Below are 22,716 nucleotides of genomic sequence, written 5' to 3' on the forward strand. Positions count from 1 at the left end.
GAAAGACAAGAACAGATATGAAGTGGGAAAACAACTGAGGAAAAAAAATCAGTGAAATCAAAAGTATTTTTTTTTTTTCAAAAAGATTAATAAAAATCAACAAACCTTTAGTTAGACAAAGAGAAGAAAAAAAAAAAAGACCCGGGGTACTAAAATCAGAAATGAAAGTGGGGACATTATTACTGATTCTACAGAAACATAAAGGACTATAAGACACCACTATAAGCAACTGTACACCAAAAAATTGGATAACCTAGATGAAATGGACAAATCCCTAGAAATATAAAAACTACCAAGACTAAATCACAAAGAAATAGAAAAATCTGAATAAATCTATAACTAGTAAGGAGACGGAATCAGTAGTCAAAAATCTCTCAACAAAGAAAATCTCTAGACTTGATGGTTTCTCTGGTCAATTCTACCACATATTTAAAGAACGACAAACAACAAATTGTCAAATGTTTCCCCAAAAATTAAAGTGGAGGAAACACTTTCTACCTCATTCTATGAGGACAGCATTACCCTGATACCAAAGGCAGAGAAAGACACTGTAAGAAAACTACAGCCCATTATCTCTTATTTACACTGAAGTAAAAACCCTCAACAAAACACAATTGACCCTTGAACACCATGGGTGGGAACTATGTGGGTTCACTTATATGTGGATTTTTTTTTCAATAAATAAGTACTACAGTACTACATGCACTGCGGCTGATTGAATCCACAGATACAGAACCTCAATACAGAGGGCCAACTATAAAGTTATACTCAGATTTTCAGCTGCTCAAGAGGTCTGCACCCCAACTCCTACATTGTTCAAGGGTCAGCTATACTAGCAAATACAATTCAGCAGCATATTAATAGGATTATACACCATGACCAAGTGGGATTTACTCCTGAATACAAGGATGATTCAACACATGAGAATTGATCAATGTTACATGCTGCATCAACATAATGAAGAGAAAAACCACAATCATCTCAATTGATGCAGAAAAAGCATTTGACAAAATTCAACACCCTTTCATGATAAAAACACTCAACAAAATAGGAATAGAAGAAACCTATCCAAACATAATAAAAGTGACATGTGAAAAAAACACAGCAAATATTATACTCAATAGTTAGAGACTGAAAGCTTTCCTTCTAAGATTAGGAACAAGACAAGAATGCCTGCCTTCACCACTTCTGCTCAACAAAGTACTGGAAGTTCTAGCCAGAGCAACTAGGCAAGAAAAATAAATAAAAGGCATCCAAATCAGAAGGGAAGAAGTAAAATTATGTGTTTACAGATGATGCAATCTTACATGTAGAAAACCTTAAAGATTTGCAGAAGAGTAAAGCAAGACCTCCCTTCTTACTAATTTGTTTTGCTTTGAAAAAGTTACTTTCCATAAAAATGTTTATATATAATAGTTTATTATAATTTTTAATGAGCTCTTTTTTCAATTCTCAGATTTAATTTCTAATATGATGAATATAAGTAGATGGAGCCCACATAAAAACTCTTTGGAGTCTTCAGGTTCTAAAAATACAAAAAGGGTCCTGAGATCAAAGTCCAATTACGTTAATTCCTCTTGTCAGAGTTGGCTTAGAAATGGGCCCACAACAGCATTTCTGGCCAATGATGAGAGGTAGTCTTCTGTGAAACTCCTGGTAAGTTCTTTACTCCTAAAAGAAAAAAAAAGGAGGGGGAGGTTTATGAGAAGAAATTCTGCTCGCTCTGGGCAGGGTTTCTCTGTGTTTGGAGCTGTTGCAGTTCTCTTTGACCAAAGTGTAGCCAGTTAATGGACCAAGCCACAAAGGTGAGGATGGCAGAACCTAGATCTCTGCTAATGACATTAATGAGCCACTGAATTAACTCTACCTCAGGTCTCTTGTTCATGAGAAAATGAATATTCTTTATTGTCTGAGGCACTGTTCGTATGGTTCTGTGGCTTGAAAGCACTCATTATTTGGTGTTTTATCAAATGTAATGGAGTTAAGAACCAAACTAACAGAAGAAAGCATACAAAGTTAATTGTTATGTTTATGTTTTGTTCACTTATGAATCCCAATTGGATTTACCTGCATGCTGTGAATATTGGTGAAAACATCATGGCTCATCAGCTTAGACCTTTGCACTGTCAACATCCTTTCATGGGTTGAATATTTCCACCCTGCTTCACCAGTATCCTGGGTGAGGATTATAGCTCAAGCAGCACAAATTTACCACTACTCTGGAAAAAAATTAGGGTGCACATTCCAATGACAGCAAGAAAGTAGTACTAATTCCTACAGGGGGAGGGGGAAACACGTATTTTAAGACCACTCAAAATGTGAAGAAGGGAGCCAGAGCAGTCAATGAGTCTAACACCCTCACTTTACAGATAAGGAAACTGAGGCCAGAAAGGCCATGCATGTCACGTGTCCAGGTGGTCCCAGCAGAAGAGGTGCCTGCAGACGAAGCACATTAATCATTTATCCTGTCAGTGCTGCAGGACCAAAGAGTGGGCTTAATCAAGAATGAGAATCAGAATTTTAATCAAGAAACTCCAGTTTCTTGAACAATTTAGACAGGGTAAATATAAATAAGTAAAAAATAACTTCCCCTTGAGGATCAGTCAGTTCAGATTTCAAACTGTAAATTAAGATGAGAGAAAAAGCAGGAAAGAGCTTAACAGCTGGTATATAATTGGAACTCAGAAAAGGGTTCTGTAATATGTATGTGCTCGGTTGCTCAGTCGTGACTGACTCTCTATGACCCCATGCTCGGTAGCCACCAGGCTTCTCTATCCATAGAATTTTCCAGGCAAGAACACTGGAGCGGGTCGCCATTTCCTTCTCCAGGGGACCTACCTGACCCAGGGATCAAACCTGCGTCTCCTGTGTCTCCTGCATTGGCAGGTGGATTTTTTTTACCACTGCACTGCCTAGGAAGTTTGTGATAAAATTTATGAATTTGAAAATGAAAAAAAAAAAAGGTGTTTGTTAGACTAGACTGATTTTATAACAAAGTGGGATTTCCTCTAACTCAAATAAGCATTTTGCTCGTCACTTCATCTCTCTTAGGAAACTTTACGCTGCATTTGGAGACCTAGCAGATTATGAAGCTAAATCTAGTCTCCTCCAAAAAAGTCTGCTCCTGAGTTCACATAAGCTTAAGTTTCTACATGTCCTACACATTCGTTTACTTGGGGTGGGGGTGAGGAAGGGTCAGAAAGGTGCTAAGGGTAAAGAAAAAGACAGCAAGGAAAGTGGGTTTAAGCCTCAAGTTTATGGGGGAAAGTATAGTCTAATCCACATACAGACACACAGACACATACAGAGTGCAGAATCAAAGTTCTAGGGAGGATATTGGTCGTGGGTCCTCTGCCTTTTGGCAAGGGAATCTTCATCACTGATGCCAGCCATGAGGTACTTGAGGCCTGTGATCCAGGTGCGGGCCTCCTCGGGGTTGGAGGTGATGAGGTCCAGGGACTCCATGTGGTTGCCATGGTAGATGGTGAAGCAGCAGCTGGGGTCAAAGTTCCCCTCAGCCTGTCTGTGGAATATCTCAGACTGCCGACCCTCGGTGACTTTGTAAATGGAGTCAATAAGGACTGTGAGGAAAGCGAGGAGAGTGCACAGTTACCCGGGAGGTGAAGATGTGTGTGCAGATTAAGAAAAGTAAAATCATCTTAAGATTTAAAAATAGAATTGTCTGTGAATTGTCCAGACAATTGAAAAGCCCAGATGTGCAATACAAGCTTTATCATTTCCTGCTAGCAACCTTCTCCAGGTACTGCTTTACCTTCCTGGGCACTCAGACAATACCCTCCCAGGCACTGGGTCAGGAAGCATTAAAATTTATGATAGGAAGACAGATAAGCCCAGCAGGGCAAGAAGACTGGTAGAAAAGGGGGATGTGAATATATCAGATGTATAGTTTATACATTTATGCAAGGAAAACATACAAAGACCTAGAGCCGACTCTGATGTGTTACAATATGCATAACGACAGCAGTTAAAAATTGAAGGGGAAAAACATTTGATGGCAGCCAAATAGCATAGCTAAATGTGATTTGGATTCATGGAGAGAGAGCTATAAGGGTGAAGGCAGAGCGGGGCTTGAGAGGTGGAGGGGAAAACAAGATGGCCGATCAGGGAAAAGAGGTATAAAGATACAGAAACATTAGTCCCACTCCAGAGATACTGGACTGAAAAGCTCAGGAGAGTAACAGGAGACAACGCTGGAAGGCAGGGAGAGGCTAGATTATGAGGAGCTGGAATGACAGGGCAGAGATTAGCGTTATTTAGGTGGTGGAGCAACACGGCAGGTTCGGGTCAGGGGAACACTTACAGAGAGGATTACTTTGGATTAAACACTGTGTTCTGTTTGTTCACTTGCCTGTTTGGGGGCATGAATCAGAACGTTGTAATCTTACTGATTGCCCACATACACCATCCATGCCTCTGCTCTGCCTTAATGGCAAGTCCCAATTTTTCTTTCTTTCCACTCATGGGGAAATGAGCCTCCGAGCATCGCAGGGCAAGTTCCAGTGTGGCTAAGCCATTGGGGTGGCCGCACTCCTGTCTCCTATAACGGCTTTAGGTGTGGGAACATAACCCACTTTAACCAAGGAGACGTGCATTCTGCGTGAGGGAAGGGCGTGGAACGGGGCTCTTCCCTCTTGAAGAGGAAGCACTGGAAGAGAAGGTCCCTTTTCTGCATCTTCTTGAAGCCGATCAGCTGTGAAGCCACGTTGCTGCTGCCTCAATTACAATGTCAGCACAGAAGGGAAAGAGCCAAGAGTGCTCAGAGAGACAGAACTAGAGGCTCAACGTCCACAGTTGGAGCCAGCCAGTGTCCGGGTTTCTTGTTAAGTGAGCATAAATTTGTATATCACGTAAGCCTAACTTAGTGGAGGTCATCTGTGACATGAAGAGGAAGGCATCTTCATGGGTCAGGGCAGAAGAAACTAGCAAATGGAGCTTGGTTAGGAGATTTTGCAGAGGCCACCAGAAAGAGAGAGACCCTGGATGAAGGAGGTCCATGTGAAAACAGGAGGAAGGAGCAGATGAGAGAGATGCTCCAGAGGACTCAGCATGGACTTGAAACTGAGCTTAGGATTGGGAGAGAGGCTTTATGGAGGAGGCAGATCAAAGGTATTTTATTTGATATCATTAAAACAATTTTGTTAATCCATTCATCAGTTAATTGTGCACAGAATATGTCAAAACAGTTTAATCCTATTGAATTTATGACTTCCTTCACTTTTTTATAGGAAAATAAAACGCCTCAAGCTATAAAACCTCATATCCCAACTAAATACATGTCTTCAACATAGGATATGTTCAATATGTCAATATGTCTTCAATAGCACTAGTGGATAAGAAAACTTTTTATGGATTTAAAGTTCTTGATGAATTAACAAAAGCAAAAATGGTCATCACTTATTCTGTCTCTGCACATTCTCTAAACACTGACCCCCTAAAACTTGTAAAATTATGAAAGCTTTACCAAGCTAAAACTTCCACAGAGCCCACCCAATAGAAGCCATGTGTTAACTGGGTCAAGTCAAGTCAAGAATTCAAAAGCTAGTCTTACTTTTTGCCTTCTCACTCTTCCTAGAGGGTCTCCATCGGAGGCGGGTCCGGTGTTCATCCAGGTAAAAGAGCCGGACGAGCCCCTTGGTCCCACGCTTCAGCTTGATCATCTGCGTCCCAGACTGCATTACGCTCATGCATCTTTCAACTGCAAGGAGATTGGAGCACCATCAGTTCTCACACAATCCATGTGCATCCTGCTGTTCAGAGCCATTGCTGAATGAAACCTCTGATTCACACCCTAAAGCCTCCAAGAGCCAGAAGACAAATTTAGAAGAGGTAACCTGAAAACAGAGTTGTTAAAGAATTGATTTATCAGGCTTAAGCCAGAAAAAAAGCCTCACTGATGGAAATAAAATTCTACTTCTAGATAAGCAATGCATGACCAATGAACAGAGTATCATTTTTTCTAACTGGCAACATGCTTTTTGGTATAAGACCAATAATAATTTGATACTTGAATATACACTCATTAAGCAAGTTTCAGACTTTACGTTAAATCTCGTGAGCTTTTACACAGCCAACTATAAAGTCATCTTATGCTAATGCTTCCAAATGCAATTAACAAAAACATGAATGGCAAAATGTTTCAACAATTGCTGAAGTTGCATATGGGTTCATATTATAATTTTGTGTATTCTTGAAAACAGCTAAGTAAACATTTCAAAATGTGGTCAGAAAAAAAATCAAGTTTACACAAATATAAAATATTTGTTAAGGAATTTGGCTGCCAGGATTTTCTAAGTAGAGAAATAACTTGGTGATTGAACTCAGGTAAAATCCAACTCACTTATTATCCAAGGTAATGCTTTCATTTAAACTCTCTGCTTTGAAATGAAACTTGATGGCAGTGAGCATCTTTTGTTGATGTCCGTTTCCTTTTCTTTGTTAATAGTACCCACATTTCCTTTGGAAATACTTATTTTCCCATCTTATGTGCCTACGGTGACCTGTCAACCATCCCAAGAGAGAAATGGGCTTAAGCGGAGAGCAAATCTGGCTCCCTTCCAAGAAACAGAAGTCCTGAGTTCCATTCAGTACTCAGTCATTTCAAAATGGAACTCAGTCATCTCAAAGGCCAAAACTTCAGAGATGCTCCTGGTTGGACATTTGAGATGTTACAGTTGTCACAGTTACCCTTCCTAAAGCTGGCAAATTATTCAGTTTTCCCCCTTGGTTCTCCAAGTTATCCAATATTCTTCCAAATGCCCTTTTCTCATTGCATCAGCCAGAAACTGCTTCTGTTTCACTAACACACAGGCACAGATATAACCATCAGAGAACCAGAAACTTCTAGCTCTGAGCACCTACCTTATCAAGCAGCATGCTGTTAGATAAAAGAAACATGGTAAACAAAACTCCAATGTTAGACTTCAGCTTCTTTGGCTAACTTGTCATTATATTAAATAGGAAAGAATTTGATCCCAGAGCTTAACACAGTATGCACAGAGTTCTCAAAGTAACTTTAACATAACCAACTTTGACCATTTCCTCCATGAAGAGCCTTTTCTATTTCTAGGACTTGATATTGCAAGAAAGGTGAAGTACAGGTTGCTCTTACTCCTTTGATCTGACATATCAAATATGCAAGTAATAAAATACTGCTTAAGAAAAAAACATGCAAATTTAAAATGTTTACTTTGAAGCACAGAACAAAATTTAAGATTTGATTTCACACATATTAGTAAATTTACCCACCACTTAGCACCATTCATTTAGGTAGTAAATATCATGGATTTAAATTCTTGACAGTCACCCTGACCGTCTCATACCAACAGTTAGAGGGAGAACAGAAAACAGTCAGTTTGTCAAGATAAAATCATCAAGTCTAACCAAGCAAGTCAAAACTCCAAGAAAAATCTATTAGAATTTCTTTGACCTCTGACGTCAGGTCACATCAATAAACAGATATTCACAGAATCACTTCCTGCCCCAGGCACAGGGTTATATAACGAGGCAAAGCAGAGAACAAGGAAACTTTGACTTAAAGAGTTAAATTTTAAAAGAATGAAACCTCTAAAAAGATAACTTACAAACAGTAGTTTAGAACTGTGGTTAAGAATACAATTTGAATCCAGACAGCCTGGGACAGAATTCCAAATCTTCCACTTGCTTGTATGAGCTGAGGCTCATTATTTTACCCCTCAGTGCCTCCATGCCCTTTCATGAATTGCAGCCTTGTCACAGTAACGGGGCGAGGGTAACTCAAGGAAGCTATGAGCCGTGCTGTGCAAGGCCCCCCAAGACGGAAGAGTCACAGTGGAGAGTTCTGACAAACTGCGGTCCACTGGAAGAGTTAATGGCAACCCTCCAGCTTTCTTGCCACAGAGAACCCCATGGACAGTATGAAAAGACAAAAAGATACGATGTCAGAAGATGGGTCCTCCAGGTCAGAAGGTGTCCAATATGCTACTGGAAAACAGCAGAGGGCAATTCCTAATAGCTCCAGAAAGAATGAAGAGGCTGGGCCAAAGCAGGAATGACTCTCAGTTAGGGATGTGCCTGGCGGTGAAAGTAAAATCCAATGCTGTAATGAACAATACCGCATAGGAACCTAGAATGTTAGGTCCATGAATCAAGGTAAATGGGACGTGGTCAAGCAGGAGATGGCAAGAGTGAACATCAACATCTTGGGAACCAGTAAACTAAAATGGACAGGAATGGGCAAATTTAATTCAGATATCATTATATTTACTATTCTTAAAAGAAATGGAGTAGACTTCATAGTCAAAAAATAGAGTCCGAAATGCAGTTCTTGGGTGCAATCTCAAAAATGAGAGAATCATCTGTTTGTTTCCAAGGCAAACCATTCAATGTCACAGTAATCCAAGTCTATGCCCCAACCACTAGTGCTGAAGAAGCTGAAATTGACCATTTCTATGAAGACCAACAACACCTTCTAGAACACCAAAAAAAAAAAAAAGATGTCCTTTTCAGCATAGGAGGTTGGAATGCAAAAGTAGGAAGTCAAAGAGATACCAGGAATAACAGGTTAGTTTGGCCTTGAAGTACAAAATGAAGCAGGGCAAAGGCTAACAGAGTTTTGTCAAGGGTATTTGTCATAGCAAACACCCTCTTCCAACAACACAAGAAACAACTCTACACGTGGCCATCACCAGATGGTCAGTACTGAAATCAGATTGATAATATTCTTTGTAGGCAAAGATGGAGAAGCTCAACACAATAAGTAAAAACAAGACCTGGAGCTGACTGTGGCTCAAATCACAAGCTCCTTTTTACAATTCAGACTTAAAGTGAAGTAGGGAAAAGCACTAGACCATTCAGGTATGACCTAAATCAAATCCTTTATGATTATACAGTAGAGGTGGTGAATAGATTCAAGGGATGAGATCTGGTAGACAGAGTGTCTGAAGAACTATGGATGGAGGTTCATAACTTTGTACAGGAGGTGGTGACCAAAACCATCCCCAAGAAAAAGAAATGCAATAAGGCAAAGTGGTTGTCTGAGGAGGCCTTACAAATAGCTGAGAAAAGAAGAGAAGTGAAAGCCAAGGGAGAAAGGGAAAGATATACCCAAGTTAAAGCAGAGTTCCAGAGAATAGCAACAACAGATAAGAAGGCCTTCTTACATGAACAATGCAAAGAAATAGAGAAAAATAATAGAATGGGAAAGACTAGAGATCTCTTCAAGAAAATTAGAGATACAAAGGGAACATTTCATGCAAGGATGGGCACAATAAAGGACAGAAACAATATGGACCCATAAGCAGCAGAAGATATTAAGAAGAGGTGGCAAGAATACAGAGAAGAACTGTACAAGAAAGGTCTTGATGACCTATATAATCACAATGGTATGGTAACTCACCTACAGCTGGACATCCTGGAGTATGAAATCAAGTGGGCCTTAGGAAGCATCACTATGAACAAAGATAGTGGAGGTGATGGAATTCCAGCTGAGCTATTTCAAATCCTAAAAGATGATGCTATGAAAGTGCTGCACTCAGTATGCCAGCAAATTTGGAAAACACAGCAGTGGCCACAGGACTGGAAATGGTCAGTTTTCATTCCAGTCCCAAAGAAGGGCAATGCCAAAGAATGTTCCAACTACTGTACAATGATGCTCATCTCACATGCTAGTGAGGTTACACTCAAAATCCTTCAACCTAAGCTTCAGCAGTACATGAAGCAAGAACTTACGGATGTGTTAGCTGAGTTTCAAAGAGGCTGAGGAACCAGAGATCAAATTGCCAACATCCATTAGATCACAGAAAAAGCAAGAGAATTCCCAAAAAACAACTACTTCTGCTTCATTGACTATGCTAAAGCCTTTGTGTGGATCATAACAAACTGTGGAAAATTCTGAAAGGGATAGCAATACCAGACCACCTTATCTGCTTCCTGAGAAACGTGTATGCAGGTCAAGAAGCAATAGTTAGAACCAGACACCAAACAACTGATTGGTTCCAAACTGGGAAGGGAGTATGTTAAGGCTGTGTATTATAACCCTGCTTATTTAAATTGTATGCAGAGTACATCATGTGAAATGCTAGACTGGATGAATCACAAGCTAGAATCAAGATTGCCAGGACAAATATCAACAACCTCAGATATGCAGATGACACCACCCTAATGGCACAAAGTGAAGAGAAACTAAAGAGCCTCTTGTTGAAGGTGAAAGAGGAGAGTGAAAAAGCTGGCCTAAAACTCAACATACAAAAAACTAAGATCATAGCATCCAATCCCATCACTTCATGGCAAACAGATGAGGAAAAGGTGGAAACAGTGACAGGTTTTCTTTTCTTGGGCTCCAAAAATCACTGCAGATGATAACTGCAGCCATGAAACTAAAAGACACTTGCTTTTGGGAAGGAAAGCTACGACAAACCTAGACAGCATATTAAAAAGCAAAGACATCCCTTTGCGGACAAAGGTCTGTCTAGTCAAAGCTATGCTTTTTCCAGTAGTCATGTACAGATGCAAGAGTTGGACCACAAAGAAGGCTGAGCACCGAAGAATTGATGCTTTCAATTTTTTTGTGGTGCTAGAGAAGATTCTTGAGAGTCCCTTGGACTGCAAGATCAAACCAGTCAATCCTAAAGGAAATCAACCCTGAATATCATTGGAAGGACAGATGCTGAAGCTCCAATACTTTGGCCACCTGATGTGAAGAACCGACTCACTGGAAAAAGCCCTGATGACCAGAAAGATTGAAGGCAGAAGAAGGGAGCAGCAGAAGATGAGATGGTTAGATAGCATCACAGATTCAGGGAACATGAATCTGAGCACACTCCGGGAGATAGTGGAAGACAGAAGAGCCTGGCGTGCTGCAGTTCATGGGGGCGCAAAAGAGCTGGACATGACTTGTTCAGCAACTGAACAACAACATGCCTCCATGTTTTTGTCTATAAAATGGGAATAATAGTACTTACCCCTTGATGTGTTGCTGAAGACTGAATGAGTTAATTCATGTAAGGTACCGAAAGCCGTGCCTGGCACAATATAAACACTATAAGTGGTAGCTATTATTACAGTTTTATTATTGATATTTTAAAAAATAAATGCCATGACAAAAATACACGGCAGTCCATAGCAAAAAGAGAATACAGTGTGTGGGGACAGGGAGAATGTGGTAAGAAAACAGTGTCGGTGGAGCCTTGAGAACAGGAAGGAGCATGGGTGTAATCAGAAAATAGGAAAGGATGGCTCACTCTCTTTGGTGCAGTGTCCTAAAAGGCGATTATAACAGGATATTTGATTTTTTGTGTCAGATAAGACTAGATGTACAGAGGTAGGAACACCTGACCTAAGATTTAAATACAATGGCAAAAATAGATTCACTAGATATTTCTAAGCAAAGGAGAAGATATATAAAAGATATAATTCAGGAAGATGTCTGCTTGGGAAAGCAGAATAAAATAAACTGTTTATGCCAGAACAGAAAGTTGATTTAACTATCACCAAAGATCTAAAGCGAGGACTGTAGACCTGCAGGAAGGACTGTCTATACATCAGACACAGTGCCCTCTGCTCTGCTCACTCTGCCTCATATTTCCCTGGACTTTTCACAGTCCCATTTCTTATCCCTGAAATAAAACCATTATGGATATAATATTCTCAACTTTTTAACAGGAAGAGCACAGTGACATAAAAGTTTAATCAGTTAGTTGAGCTAACACCATGTGCCACTTAGCAAGCATCGTCCAAAGAAACCCAAACATTTTAGAAAATGAGACCCAAACCCTTAGAGAGCGAGTGTGTTTGAATTGTATATTAAATATTCACTAGCTTCACGTTTACCGCACTAGCTCAGTCATGGGCTGAAACCCTAGCATTATCCACTGTTGTGAACTAGTATATATGATCCAAACGTTCCTGGCAGAGCTAGGGTCTGAAACAAAGGGCTGCTTAAATTGTTTATGTAGCTGCTTTATGCTTTCTCTGTGATGTTCTCTAGCACACACACACAAAAAAACATATTGTTAGAGTCAACCTGAAAAAAACAAGTCTAGTGAACTTGCATTTAGATGAAATTTAAGCTGATGTGGCGACTCTGACTAGAAATAGAATTCTTACAGAGGGCAGGGTCCAAAGTCACAACGAACTGAGGCAGGCTCATCACGGCGCAGTACTCTCTTTTCTTTCTGGCTACTTTTCAGGCATCGGAGCCACACGATAGGCAAAATCCATGAATGAGTGCTCTGATTTCTGAAATTGTTTTTTAACCGGATTGAAAGTCATCTAAACTTCTCGCTCCATCCTTCAAACCTGATAGGAGACAGTCCTTTGGAGTTGTACAGCTAACCAGAGAAGGAGCACCCTCAATCTTTGGAACTCATTCTACTGGGTAATAATCACCCATCTTAGAGACAAAATATTATTCCAGTGCTATCTCAATTACCTAAGTATTAGTTGCTCAGTCATGCCCGACTATTTGCAACCCCATGGACTGTATTTAGCCTTCCAGGTTCCCCTGTCCATGGAATTCTGCAGGCAAGAATATTAGAGTGGGTCATCATGCCCTCCTCCAGGGGACCTTCCTGACCCAGGAATCAAACTCAGGTCTCCTGCATTGCAGGCAGATTCTTTACCATCTGAGCCCCCAGGGAAGCCCTAAATTACTTAAGGGTCAGCATAATTTCTTTATGTTCTGCGTTCAGTTGAGATAGGTAACAGTAGTTACTACCTGCTATAAAAGTCATTTGCCAGCCATGCTGGGTCAGTAGATTCCATAAAACAGGGTGAGAAACAAGGAAATAAAGGCAAAATTCCAGGGGCGGGTAAACAATGGAAGAGTGTCAGAGGCATAGGGTAATAGAACCTCATCACACATTTCCAGTGCTGGAAAGTATCTGGGGAAAGTGCAAATACAGGTGATAGATTCAGGCAGCTACCAACAACCTCTTTGATCTCACATTCTCCCTGTGGTAGCCTTAATATTTTTAGAAAAGAAGTTTAGTTGGATACAATGCCGCAATGTTCGAGAACATTAAGGGAGAAATGCCCTTTAACCCATTACATAACACACGTACTATTTTTGTCTGTTATGCTCCAGACCTCAATATGAACGCAAATTTGTCTTATTGGTTGCAATCATGATATTTAAGCCATTTGGCATGCTGCTGTTTTTTTCATTTGTATTATAAACAGCTTTCCATGTTTCTACAGAGTCTTAATAATTATCATTTTAATCACTGCCTAACAGAATAGTATAAATATTTAAAGAGGGGAACAGATGAGTCGAGGACTGCATTTCTAACTTTATTACATAATTAGAGTTTTAAAGCTCTCTGAGTCTCATCTGTAAAATAAAAGGCGTAGCAAAGTGGTCTATAAGGTCCTTTAGAATTCAACTCTTTAGAGGGATTAAATCAATCATTTCTGCCACAGTCAGTTTAAAATATTAAGTAAATTTCTTTAGGGGTTATCAGTTCACTAAGTCCCTCAAGCAGAAAATGCTGTTAAAAAACACACTTCCGATGTAAAGTATCATAATAGAATCATTTGAGGGGAGAGTCCCAACATTTCCACCTCGTCTACACAGCATCCAAATGGGTTTAATTCTTTAAGCCAAGGTCAAATCAGAGAAAATCACATTGTGTTAGGAATGCCATACAGGCCACCTGACGGTGACTTTTTAATAGCTTTGAGATATAATTTATATACATTAAAATTATAAGTGAAAAAGGCAAAGTATAAACAAGCATATATAATTTATGGTATGCTACTTCTTGTGTAATAAAAATCATATGAATTTTTAGATACATAAGTATTGTTCATCATTACAAAAAGAAATACAGGAAGGGTAACCCAGAAAACAGTGAAGGTGGTTACCTATCAGGGTGGAAGAGAATTGAGTGATGAGGGTAAAGAAAGGAGGGACACCTCTTGTAGCATCCTACGTGCTCAAAATTAAATCAATAAGAATGAGAGGAGTGCAAAGCAAAGCAAATACAAAATGTAAACAAAATCATATACACAGAGACACAAGTATATGTGCACGTATTTATATGTTTGTGTGTGTGTGCATGTATTTCCTAGCTCTGATCCCTGAAAGGCCAAGAAGCAAAATCCCCTCCAACAGTAATAAGCACACCTGAGGCTCTGCTCATTCTCTGCTCTAAAGGTCACCTTGAGACAGTCTCTCACACAGGCTCATGGCCACGTCTGTACTGAGGACACACAAAAATATCACTTGCACTCTTTTGTAAACACGTCTATTCTGGGACACTGATCAACAAACTCTGCATTAGCGGGCCAAAAAAAAAAAAAGTTCAGCTCCTCTACAATAGAATCTTTTCAGCCAAAAGCTACACAAAAAATGTGAATTGATTTCTTGCCAGCTTCCACAGATCAGAGTAAAGCTGTGTGGCTGAAAGGGATTCGTTTCTGAAAACAATTTCATTTCTATGTGGAAAAGGTGCCAAATAATGCAGGTAATGCTTCTGTCAAAGGAAGGAAAAGGGAGATTTCCTAAAACCATCAGAGCAGAAGTACCGGGTATGCTCAGTTGTCAGCACAGACCCAAGACACATCTGGGGACTTGGTACACAGTGAGTCCTGAGACAGCCTGCTGCTGGGCTGGATGACACAGCTGGTCTGGGTTTAGGGGCAGAAGGAGGGCTGGCAAAAAGAGCTCTGCTTCGGGTTCTGTCACTAACTAGCTGTGTGACTTCAGAGGCTCACCGAGTATCGCTGATTATCCTACTTCCCTCAAAATGCATTTTCCTCTAAGCTCCATGAGTCTACAAACAGCTGATCTGGCTTTCACAAATATTATTTTATCTTTCGATAAGCTGAAAGCCTGGTTCAATCCAAAAGCCTATTAGAGTAACTTTAAAAGGAAAAAAAAAAAACTGATTAACATCCGGATCTCTTACTACAGATATGAATTTTCAAAAATGATCTGTATACAAAATATAACTGCTCTCACAGAGAATGGCTTCAACTGGAAATGCTCTTCCTTTCCAGTAATCAGGCCTTAAATTCAAATAATATCAGCTCATGAATAAGTATGCTTGCGAACAGCCATGGCGAGCTCCACTCTTATTAAGTCATGATTCTTCTCAGTGAAGAACAAACTTTTTTTTTTTTCATTGCCTAAATCACTCCTGTGGAGACGATAAGATTATTTGAAAGGCTTTTAGAAACTAATTGGTTAGCAGTAACATTCTGGGACTTGTTTGCAAACTCTAAATGCACAAAGTCAATCTGTTTGCAAAGCTGATAAATACATATGGGAGGATTTAGGTCAAAGAAAGGATGAAATGAATTAATCAGCAATTTTTCAAATGTCAGAACCTTGTTTCTATTTTATTAAAGCCTTTCACATGATACTTTCCTTTTCAATAAGACCTATTTTATATTCTATAATTGTTAGCCCTGGGAAACGAAATACAAACAAGAATTCATAGCAAATGTTTTGTTCATTTTGTTTCAATGTTATCCCATGGGAGTTGGTGATGGACAGGGAGGCCTGGCGTGCTGTGATTCATGGGGTCGCAAAGAGTCGGACATGACTGAGCGACTGAAATGAACTGAACTGATCCCATGGGGAAGAGGGATATGAATTAATTTTAAAATTCTAAATTTAGCTCCAACTACTATGTAAACAGTTTTCTATGTCACCCACATCCCATCCAGAGTCACCTCTTTAAAAAGATACCTTGACAGGAAACTCACACAGTGAGCTACACAGACTGTGTTTTGTTTTAATTTCATTTTAAAGGAAAGTCTGCTTTGTAGGCTAACAAATCCATAAACCCCCACCAGTTTCCAAATCCTTACACTCAAGCCTCTATATCTCTCACTAACTACTGGTTTATGGAGTCAATTATTTTTTGCCAAAAACAGAAAAGAAAAAAAAAAGTCAAGAAACAGCAACTGATTTCATGCAAACTGTCCTGATTTTGTCCGTAGAAGTCCTACTTCTGTGAGCCTGTAAGGCTTTCAGTCTACAAGTCAAAGAATGGACGCTGGAGGAAGAGATCACATTTTTCTCTAGAAAACAAAGCACTTCCCCGCCCCCAAGCCTTTGCTGCTTTCAGGTCAAAGTCTCCATCGCCAGCAAAGTCTCCATCTCTGGAGGGCTGAGGGGCTCAGAGAAACTACCTGCATATCTGAAGCAGGCCTGGCACCTTCCAGCCACAGCCAGTTGGAAATCAAGTTGTAAGGCAACTAAAGCAGGCACCTTATTTCTGTGACAGGTGGTTTTGTGCAGGGGAAAAAAAAATATCCATGCAAAAGAAACAACATGCAAAAACAACAACATAAAAATAGATCTCCCTGTGGTAAAGAAAAAGCCTAGGAGTAGCCACGCAGGTCGATGTTTCAACAATTGTCCCCATTCAAACTCTGATCCTGATATCAAAAGCTTCCCTTTTTAAAAATACCATGTAAATATTGCTGAGTAACTGTCACAAATAAGTGGCATTTTGATTAGTCCATATTTCAAATCATATTTAAAATCATTCTTTAAGTAGAAAAATCTAAAAATGGGGGGGAAATGAAAAAACCCAAAAACTTCTTTTAAGCAAAATTTCCATATATAATTGGAGCAGATGTGCTATAAAATTTTCTAAATAGCCAATCCCAGAAAAAAAAAAAGGAAGGCCAGTGTTAAAACCCAAGCTATCTGATTACAAGATTCCTTGAGTCTCTCTGCATTCAGAAATAACTACACACACTAACACAAGCACATTCATGAGGACACAAACATTTGCACACTTCTTCAGCAGTACAAGGGTGTCCACCAAGCAAGAACAACCAGGGCTGAGAAGTGTCCATGATTACCCTATGACTGCTGGGCTAATCTCTGTGCCAAATCTATGTGCTGGGAAGCACACAGAAATTGACAAGGGGCAGAAAAAACATCAGAGAGGGCAGGGAGAGAGTCAGGATGGATCAAGAGAGTAGGAGATATTAAACACAACGGTGGCAGGAACAAGAAGGAGAAACTGGAAGCAAAGATGTTGATGGTGAAGAAGGGAGTCAGTGAGAAATAACCAATGGGTAAGAAAGAGCTGCAGTCCAAGAAAAAATAGGAGGTAGACAGGAAGGTTGCTGAACGCCTGACAGACATCTTAATACAGAAACACAGAGCACTGAGAGTCATCCGTGACATTCATAGGTCAGGGGAATGCAGGACCTACTTCGGCCGCTATGTCGGGGGTGTGTGTGTATTAGTCGGTCAGTCGTGTCCAACTCTTTGGGATCCCATGGTCTGTAGTCCATCATATTCCTCTGTTCAAGGGAATTTCCCAGGCAAGAATACTGGAGTGGGTTGCCATTCCCTTCTCCAGACAATCTTCCTGACCCAGGGATTGACCCAGGTCTCCTGCACTGCGGGCAGATTCCATACCATCTGAACCACTAGGGAAGTCACTATGGTCTACACAGTCTTAAGACATAAGCGCTGCCATATGACAGTCTGTCCTTATGGAAGCTTTTCCAGAGTAAGAACTCTACACTTTCTTTAATGTTGGTAAAAGATAGTAGTCCTTATGGAAAAGGATGATAAATGTAACTACATGTAAAAATATCTATATAAACCATAAACATCATTCAAAATAAGCAAAAACTTAGGAGAAAACTTTTGTAAAGAGACATAACAGAAAAAAGGATTCATATCCATGATCTGAAAGGGTCCCTGCAAATCAAGCAGCAAAAGGATAAGAATAGACAATTCACAGAAGAAATGACTGATAAATAGAAAAATGCTTAACAGTACCCATGGTTAAAATCTTAAAGTCAAAACTGAAATAGTATTTCACCTGATAAGCACAAATTTTAATGTGAAAAAAAGATACTGAGGATGAAGTTGAGGGGCTAATGGTAAGATTATAAATTAGGTAAAATTAATTGAATCAACTTAGCAGTATTTATTTAAATTTAAAATAAATATTCATTTTGAGCTTGCAATTACAGTACCAGGGATTTATCCTGGATAAACACCAGCATAATAAAGCAAGAAATAGAAATTATATGGTTGATCACTACCACCTTGTTTGCAATTGTTTAAAAAGCAAACCTGAAATCATATAAATGTCTATGAGGCCTGATTAAATAAATGAGCTAACCATTAAATATTATGATATCATTAAAAATAATATAGATCTGCCAAAACAGAAAGCTGTCCAAGATACATTATTAAGTGAATAAAAAGTTACAAAGCAATATTTGTAGCATGGCAATTCTATTTGAGTTTTGTAACATACAGAAAAATGTTATACAGTCTTAGAAATTTTCTATAATTTGTGGAAAAGAAATGGTACTTAAACAGGAAGAGACAAGGGTACTTCAATTCACACCTTAGAGTTTTTTGTATTGTTAAAGAATTTTCTTGTCTGTGCCATGAGCAAGCACTGCTTTGAAAAAAATTTTAACGTGTGACATGTTGTATTTATTTTAAAATCACATGCAATTTGCAAAAGCAAATATTGCCACTCCTTTGCAACTCTGTCAATTGCAAACATGAAAGAAGGAAGAAAAAAAAAAAAAAAGCCCAAAGACCTGCACTGAAATCCTGGGTTCATTTCTCAGTCACATTGTCTCCTGGCCAACTTGGCTGACTCTGAGCCGGTCGCCTCACATGTTAAAGACAAGAATCATGGTAAAGATTCAATGAGATAAAGTAAAAGGGTCATGCTCAATTCTCAGCATATGTCATACCCTGAACAAACATTAGTTTCTTTCCTTCTTCCTAAATGAGATCAGAGCTCAGAAAAAGCAGCAGCTCTGTACTGTCAGCAGACTCTCAATTGCTAAAAATTCTGACAGGAAAATACATACACTTCCAAATGTTGAAGGGACTTGAGTTTCTATGTCACCCTAAGTCATGTGGCCTAATCCCAGAGTATTGATTCCTGTCCACACACAGATGACTCCAAATGAAAATTTCCAGTATCATCCTCCACCTTCAGTCCCAGTTTTATGTACAAGTGTCAGACGACAGTGCTGTGATATCTCCAAATCTTAAACATCACACAAATCTTACACTTGCTCTTGCTCTAGCCTCTACATCTCAGTAAATGGCCCCCCACCCCCTAAATGTTTAAACCCCAAACATCACTGTTTCCTTTCTCCATCCTTCAGAAAGCCTCGACTCTTCACTCAAAGCACAACCCAAATCCACTGTTTCTCTCCATCAGTATGGCAACCTTGTGATCCAAACCAACCATCATCTCTCCTGGATGTCTAAGCATTCCAGTTGACTTCTCTACTTCCCCTCATAAAAGGTCTCCACCTCATAGTTACTGTCGTATTTTTTCTTTTTTGTTTAATAGGTTTTTGTTGTTATTTTATTATAGTAGTTTGTATCTGCTAATCCCAAACTCCTAATTTATCCTTCCCCTACCCCTTTTCCTCTTTGGCAATAAGTTTGTTTTCTTTGTCTATGAGTGTTTCTGTTTTGTATATAAGTTTACTTATATCATATTTGTTTTGTTTTGTTTTGTTTTTTTATTAATTTTTTTTTATTAGTTGGAGGCTAATTACTTCACAACATTTCAGTGGGTTTTGTCATACGTTGATATGAATCAGCCATGGATTTACACGTATTCCCCATCCCGATCCCCTCTCCCACCTCCCTCTCCACCCGATTCCTCTGGGTCTTCCCAGTGCACCAGGCCCGAGCACTTGTCTCATGCATCCCACCTGGGCTGGTGATCTGTTTCACCATAGATAATATACATGCTGTTCTTTTGCAACATCCCACCCTCACCTTCTCCCACAGAGTCCAAAAGTCTGTTCTGTACTTCTGTGTCTCTTTTTCTGTTTTGCATATAGGGTTATCGTTACCATCTTTCTAAATTCCATATATATGTGTTAGTATGCTGTAATGTTCTTTATCTTTCTGGCTTACTTCACTCTGTATAATGGGCTCCAGTTTCATCCATCTCATTAGGACTGATTCAAATGAATTCTTTTTAACGGCTGAGTAATATTCCATGGTGTATATGTACCACAGCTTCCTTATCCATTCATCTGCTGATGGGCATCTAGGTTGCTTCCATGTCCTGGCTACTATAAACAGTGCTGCGATGAACATTGGGGTGCACGTGTCTCTTTCAGGTCTGGTTTCCTCAGTGTGTATGCCCAGAAGTGGGATTGCTGGGTCATATGGCAGTTCTATTTCCAGTTTTTTAAGAAATCTCCACACTGTTTTCCATAGCGGCTGTACTAGTTTGCATTCCCACCAACAGTGTAAGAGGGTTCCCTTTTCTCCACACCCTCTCCAGCATTTATTGCTTATAGACTTTTGGATAGCAGCCATCCTGACTGGCGTGTAATGGTACCTCATTGTGGTTTTGATTTGCATTTCTCTAATAATGAGTGATGTTGAGCATCTTTACTTATATCATATTTTAAAAATAATTTTATTATTTATTTTTGGCTGCGCTAAATCTTCGTTGCTGCACAGACTTTTTATCTAGTTGCAGCGAGTGGGGACTAGCCTCCAGTTAACAGTACACTGGCTTCTTGGAGCTGTGGCTTCTCTTGTTGCAGAGCACAGGCTCTGGGCACATAGGCTTCAGCAGTCGCAGCTCCCGGCTCTAAAGCACAGCCTCAGGAGTTACGGTGCACGGGCTTAGCTGCTTCACAGCATGTAGGAGCATCCTGGGCCAGGGATCGAATCCATATCTCCTGCATTGGCAGGCGGATTCTTTAGCACTGAGCTGATAGGGAAGCCCCTGTATCATATTTTAGATTGCACATATAAGTGATAGCCTACAGTATTTGTCTCTGTCTGCCTGACTTACTTCACTTAGTATGATAATCTCTAGGTCTATCCATGTTGTTACGAGTGGTATTGTTTTATTCTTTTTTAATGACAGTAATATTTCATTACTGAAACATAACCAAAGCAGAAGAGATTAAGAAGAGGTGGCGAGAATACACAGAAGAACTATATAAGAACGGTATTAATGACCCAGATAACCATGATGGTGTGGCCACTCACCTAGAGCCAGATATCCTGAAGTGTGAAGTCAAGTGGGCCTTAGGAAGCATTACTAAAAACAAAGCTAGTTAGGTAATGGAATCCCAGATGACCTATTTCAAATTCTAAAAGATGAAGCTGTTAAAAGTGCTGCATTCAATATGCCACAAATCTGGAGAACTCACTCAGCAGTGGCCACAGGACTGGAAAAGCTCAGTTTTCAATCCAATCCCAAAGAAGGACAATGCCAAAGAACGTTCAAACTACTGTGCAATTGCACTCAATTCACACACTAGTAAGGTAATGCTCAAAATACGTCAAGCTCAGCTTCAGCAGCACATGAACTGAGATGATACAACTCTAATGGCAGAAATTGAAGAGGAACTAAAGAGCCCCTGATGAGGGTGAAAGAGAAGAGTGAAAAGCTGGCTTAAAACCAACATTCAAAAAACTAAGATCATGGCATCCAGTCTTGTCACTTCATGGTGAATAGAAAGGGAAAAAAGTAGAAACAGTGACATATTTTATTTTCTTGGGCTCCAAAATCTCTGTGGATAGTCACTGCAGCCATGAAATTAAAAGACTCCTGCTCCTTGAAAGGAAAGCTATGACAGACTAGACAGTGTATTAAAAAGCAAAGATGTCACTTTGCCAACAAAGGTCTGTACAGTCAACGCTATGGTTTTTCCAGCAGTCATATATGGATGTAAGAAGTCTGAGCACCATAAAGAAGTCTGAGCACCAAAGAACTGATGCTTTTGAACTGTGATGTTGGAGAAGACTTGGATTGCAAGGCGATTCAACCAGTCAATCCTAAAGGGAATCAACCCTGTATATTCATTGGAAGGACTGATGCTGAAGCTGAAGTTCTAATATTTGGCCACCTGATGTGAAGAACAGACTCAGTGGAAAAGACCCTGATGCTGAGAAAGACTGAAGGCAGGAGGAGAAGGGGGTGACAGAGGATGAGATGGTTGGATGGCATCACTGACTCAATGGACATGAGTTTGACCAGACTCTGGGATAGTGAAGGACAGGGAAGCCTAGCGTGCTGCAATCTGATGGGTTGCAAAGAGTCAGACATGAGTGAGTGACTGAACAACAACAGTATTTCATCGTGCGTATATACCACACCTTCTTTATCCACTCATCTCCTGATGGACACTGAGGCTGCCTCCAGGTCCTGGTGATTGTACAGTGCTGCTGTGAACACTGAGGTGCATGTACCTTTTTGAATTAGACTTTTCTCCAGATATATGCCCAGGAGTAGGATTGCAAGATCATGTTGGTGTTATTGTTTAGAATCATGCCCAACTTGTGACCCTATGGACTGAGCCTGCCAGGCTCCTCTGTCCATGCAATTTCTCAGGCAAGGATACTGGAGTGAGTTGCCATTTCCTTCTCCAGAGGATCTCCCCAACCCAGGAATCGAACTCACATCTCCTGCATTGTTGGGCAAGTTCTTTACCACTGAGCCACCAGGGAAGCCCTTGCAAGATTATATGGCAGCTCTACTCTTAGTTTTTTAAGGAACCTTCATACTGTTCTCCATAGTAGCTGTGCCAATTTACATTCCCATGAATAGTGTAGAAGGGTTCACTTTTCTCCACATTCTCCAGGATTTACCATTTGTAGTGATGGCCATTCTGACCAGTATGAGGTGGCAACTCATTATAGTTTTGATTTGCATTTCTCTAATAAGTAGCAATGTTAAGCATTTTTTTTTTCACATGTCTACTGGCCATCGGTAT

At 39.9% G+C, this 22,716-nt stretch overlaps 1 protein-coding gene across 1 annotated transcript in view; it reads right to left on the reverse strand.

Moving 5' to 3' along the window:
* The window catches only part of PLCH1 (phospholipase C eta 1), a 219,331-nt gene that overhangs the window by 91,102 nt on the left and 105,513 nt on the right, over positions 1 to 22,716 (reverse strand). Inside the window, exons 4-5 of the mRNA XM_061168176.1 lie at positions 5,570 to 5,716; positions 3,338 to 3,581 (exon numbers count right to left, since the gene is read on the reverse strand). Coding sequence (XP_061024159.1) covers positions 3,338 to 3,581; positions 5,570 to 5,716 — 391 coding nt within the window. The remainder of the gene's footprint in view (positions 1 to 3,337; positions 3,582 to 5,569; positions 5,717 to 22,716) is intronic.

This window comes from Dama dama, chromosome 19, assembly GCF_033118175.1.
Source record: "Dama dama isolate Ldn47 chromosome 19, ASM3311817v1, whole genome shotgun sequence".
NCBI lineage: Eukaryota > Metazoa > Chordata > Mammalia > Artiodactyla > Cervidae > Dama > Dama dama.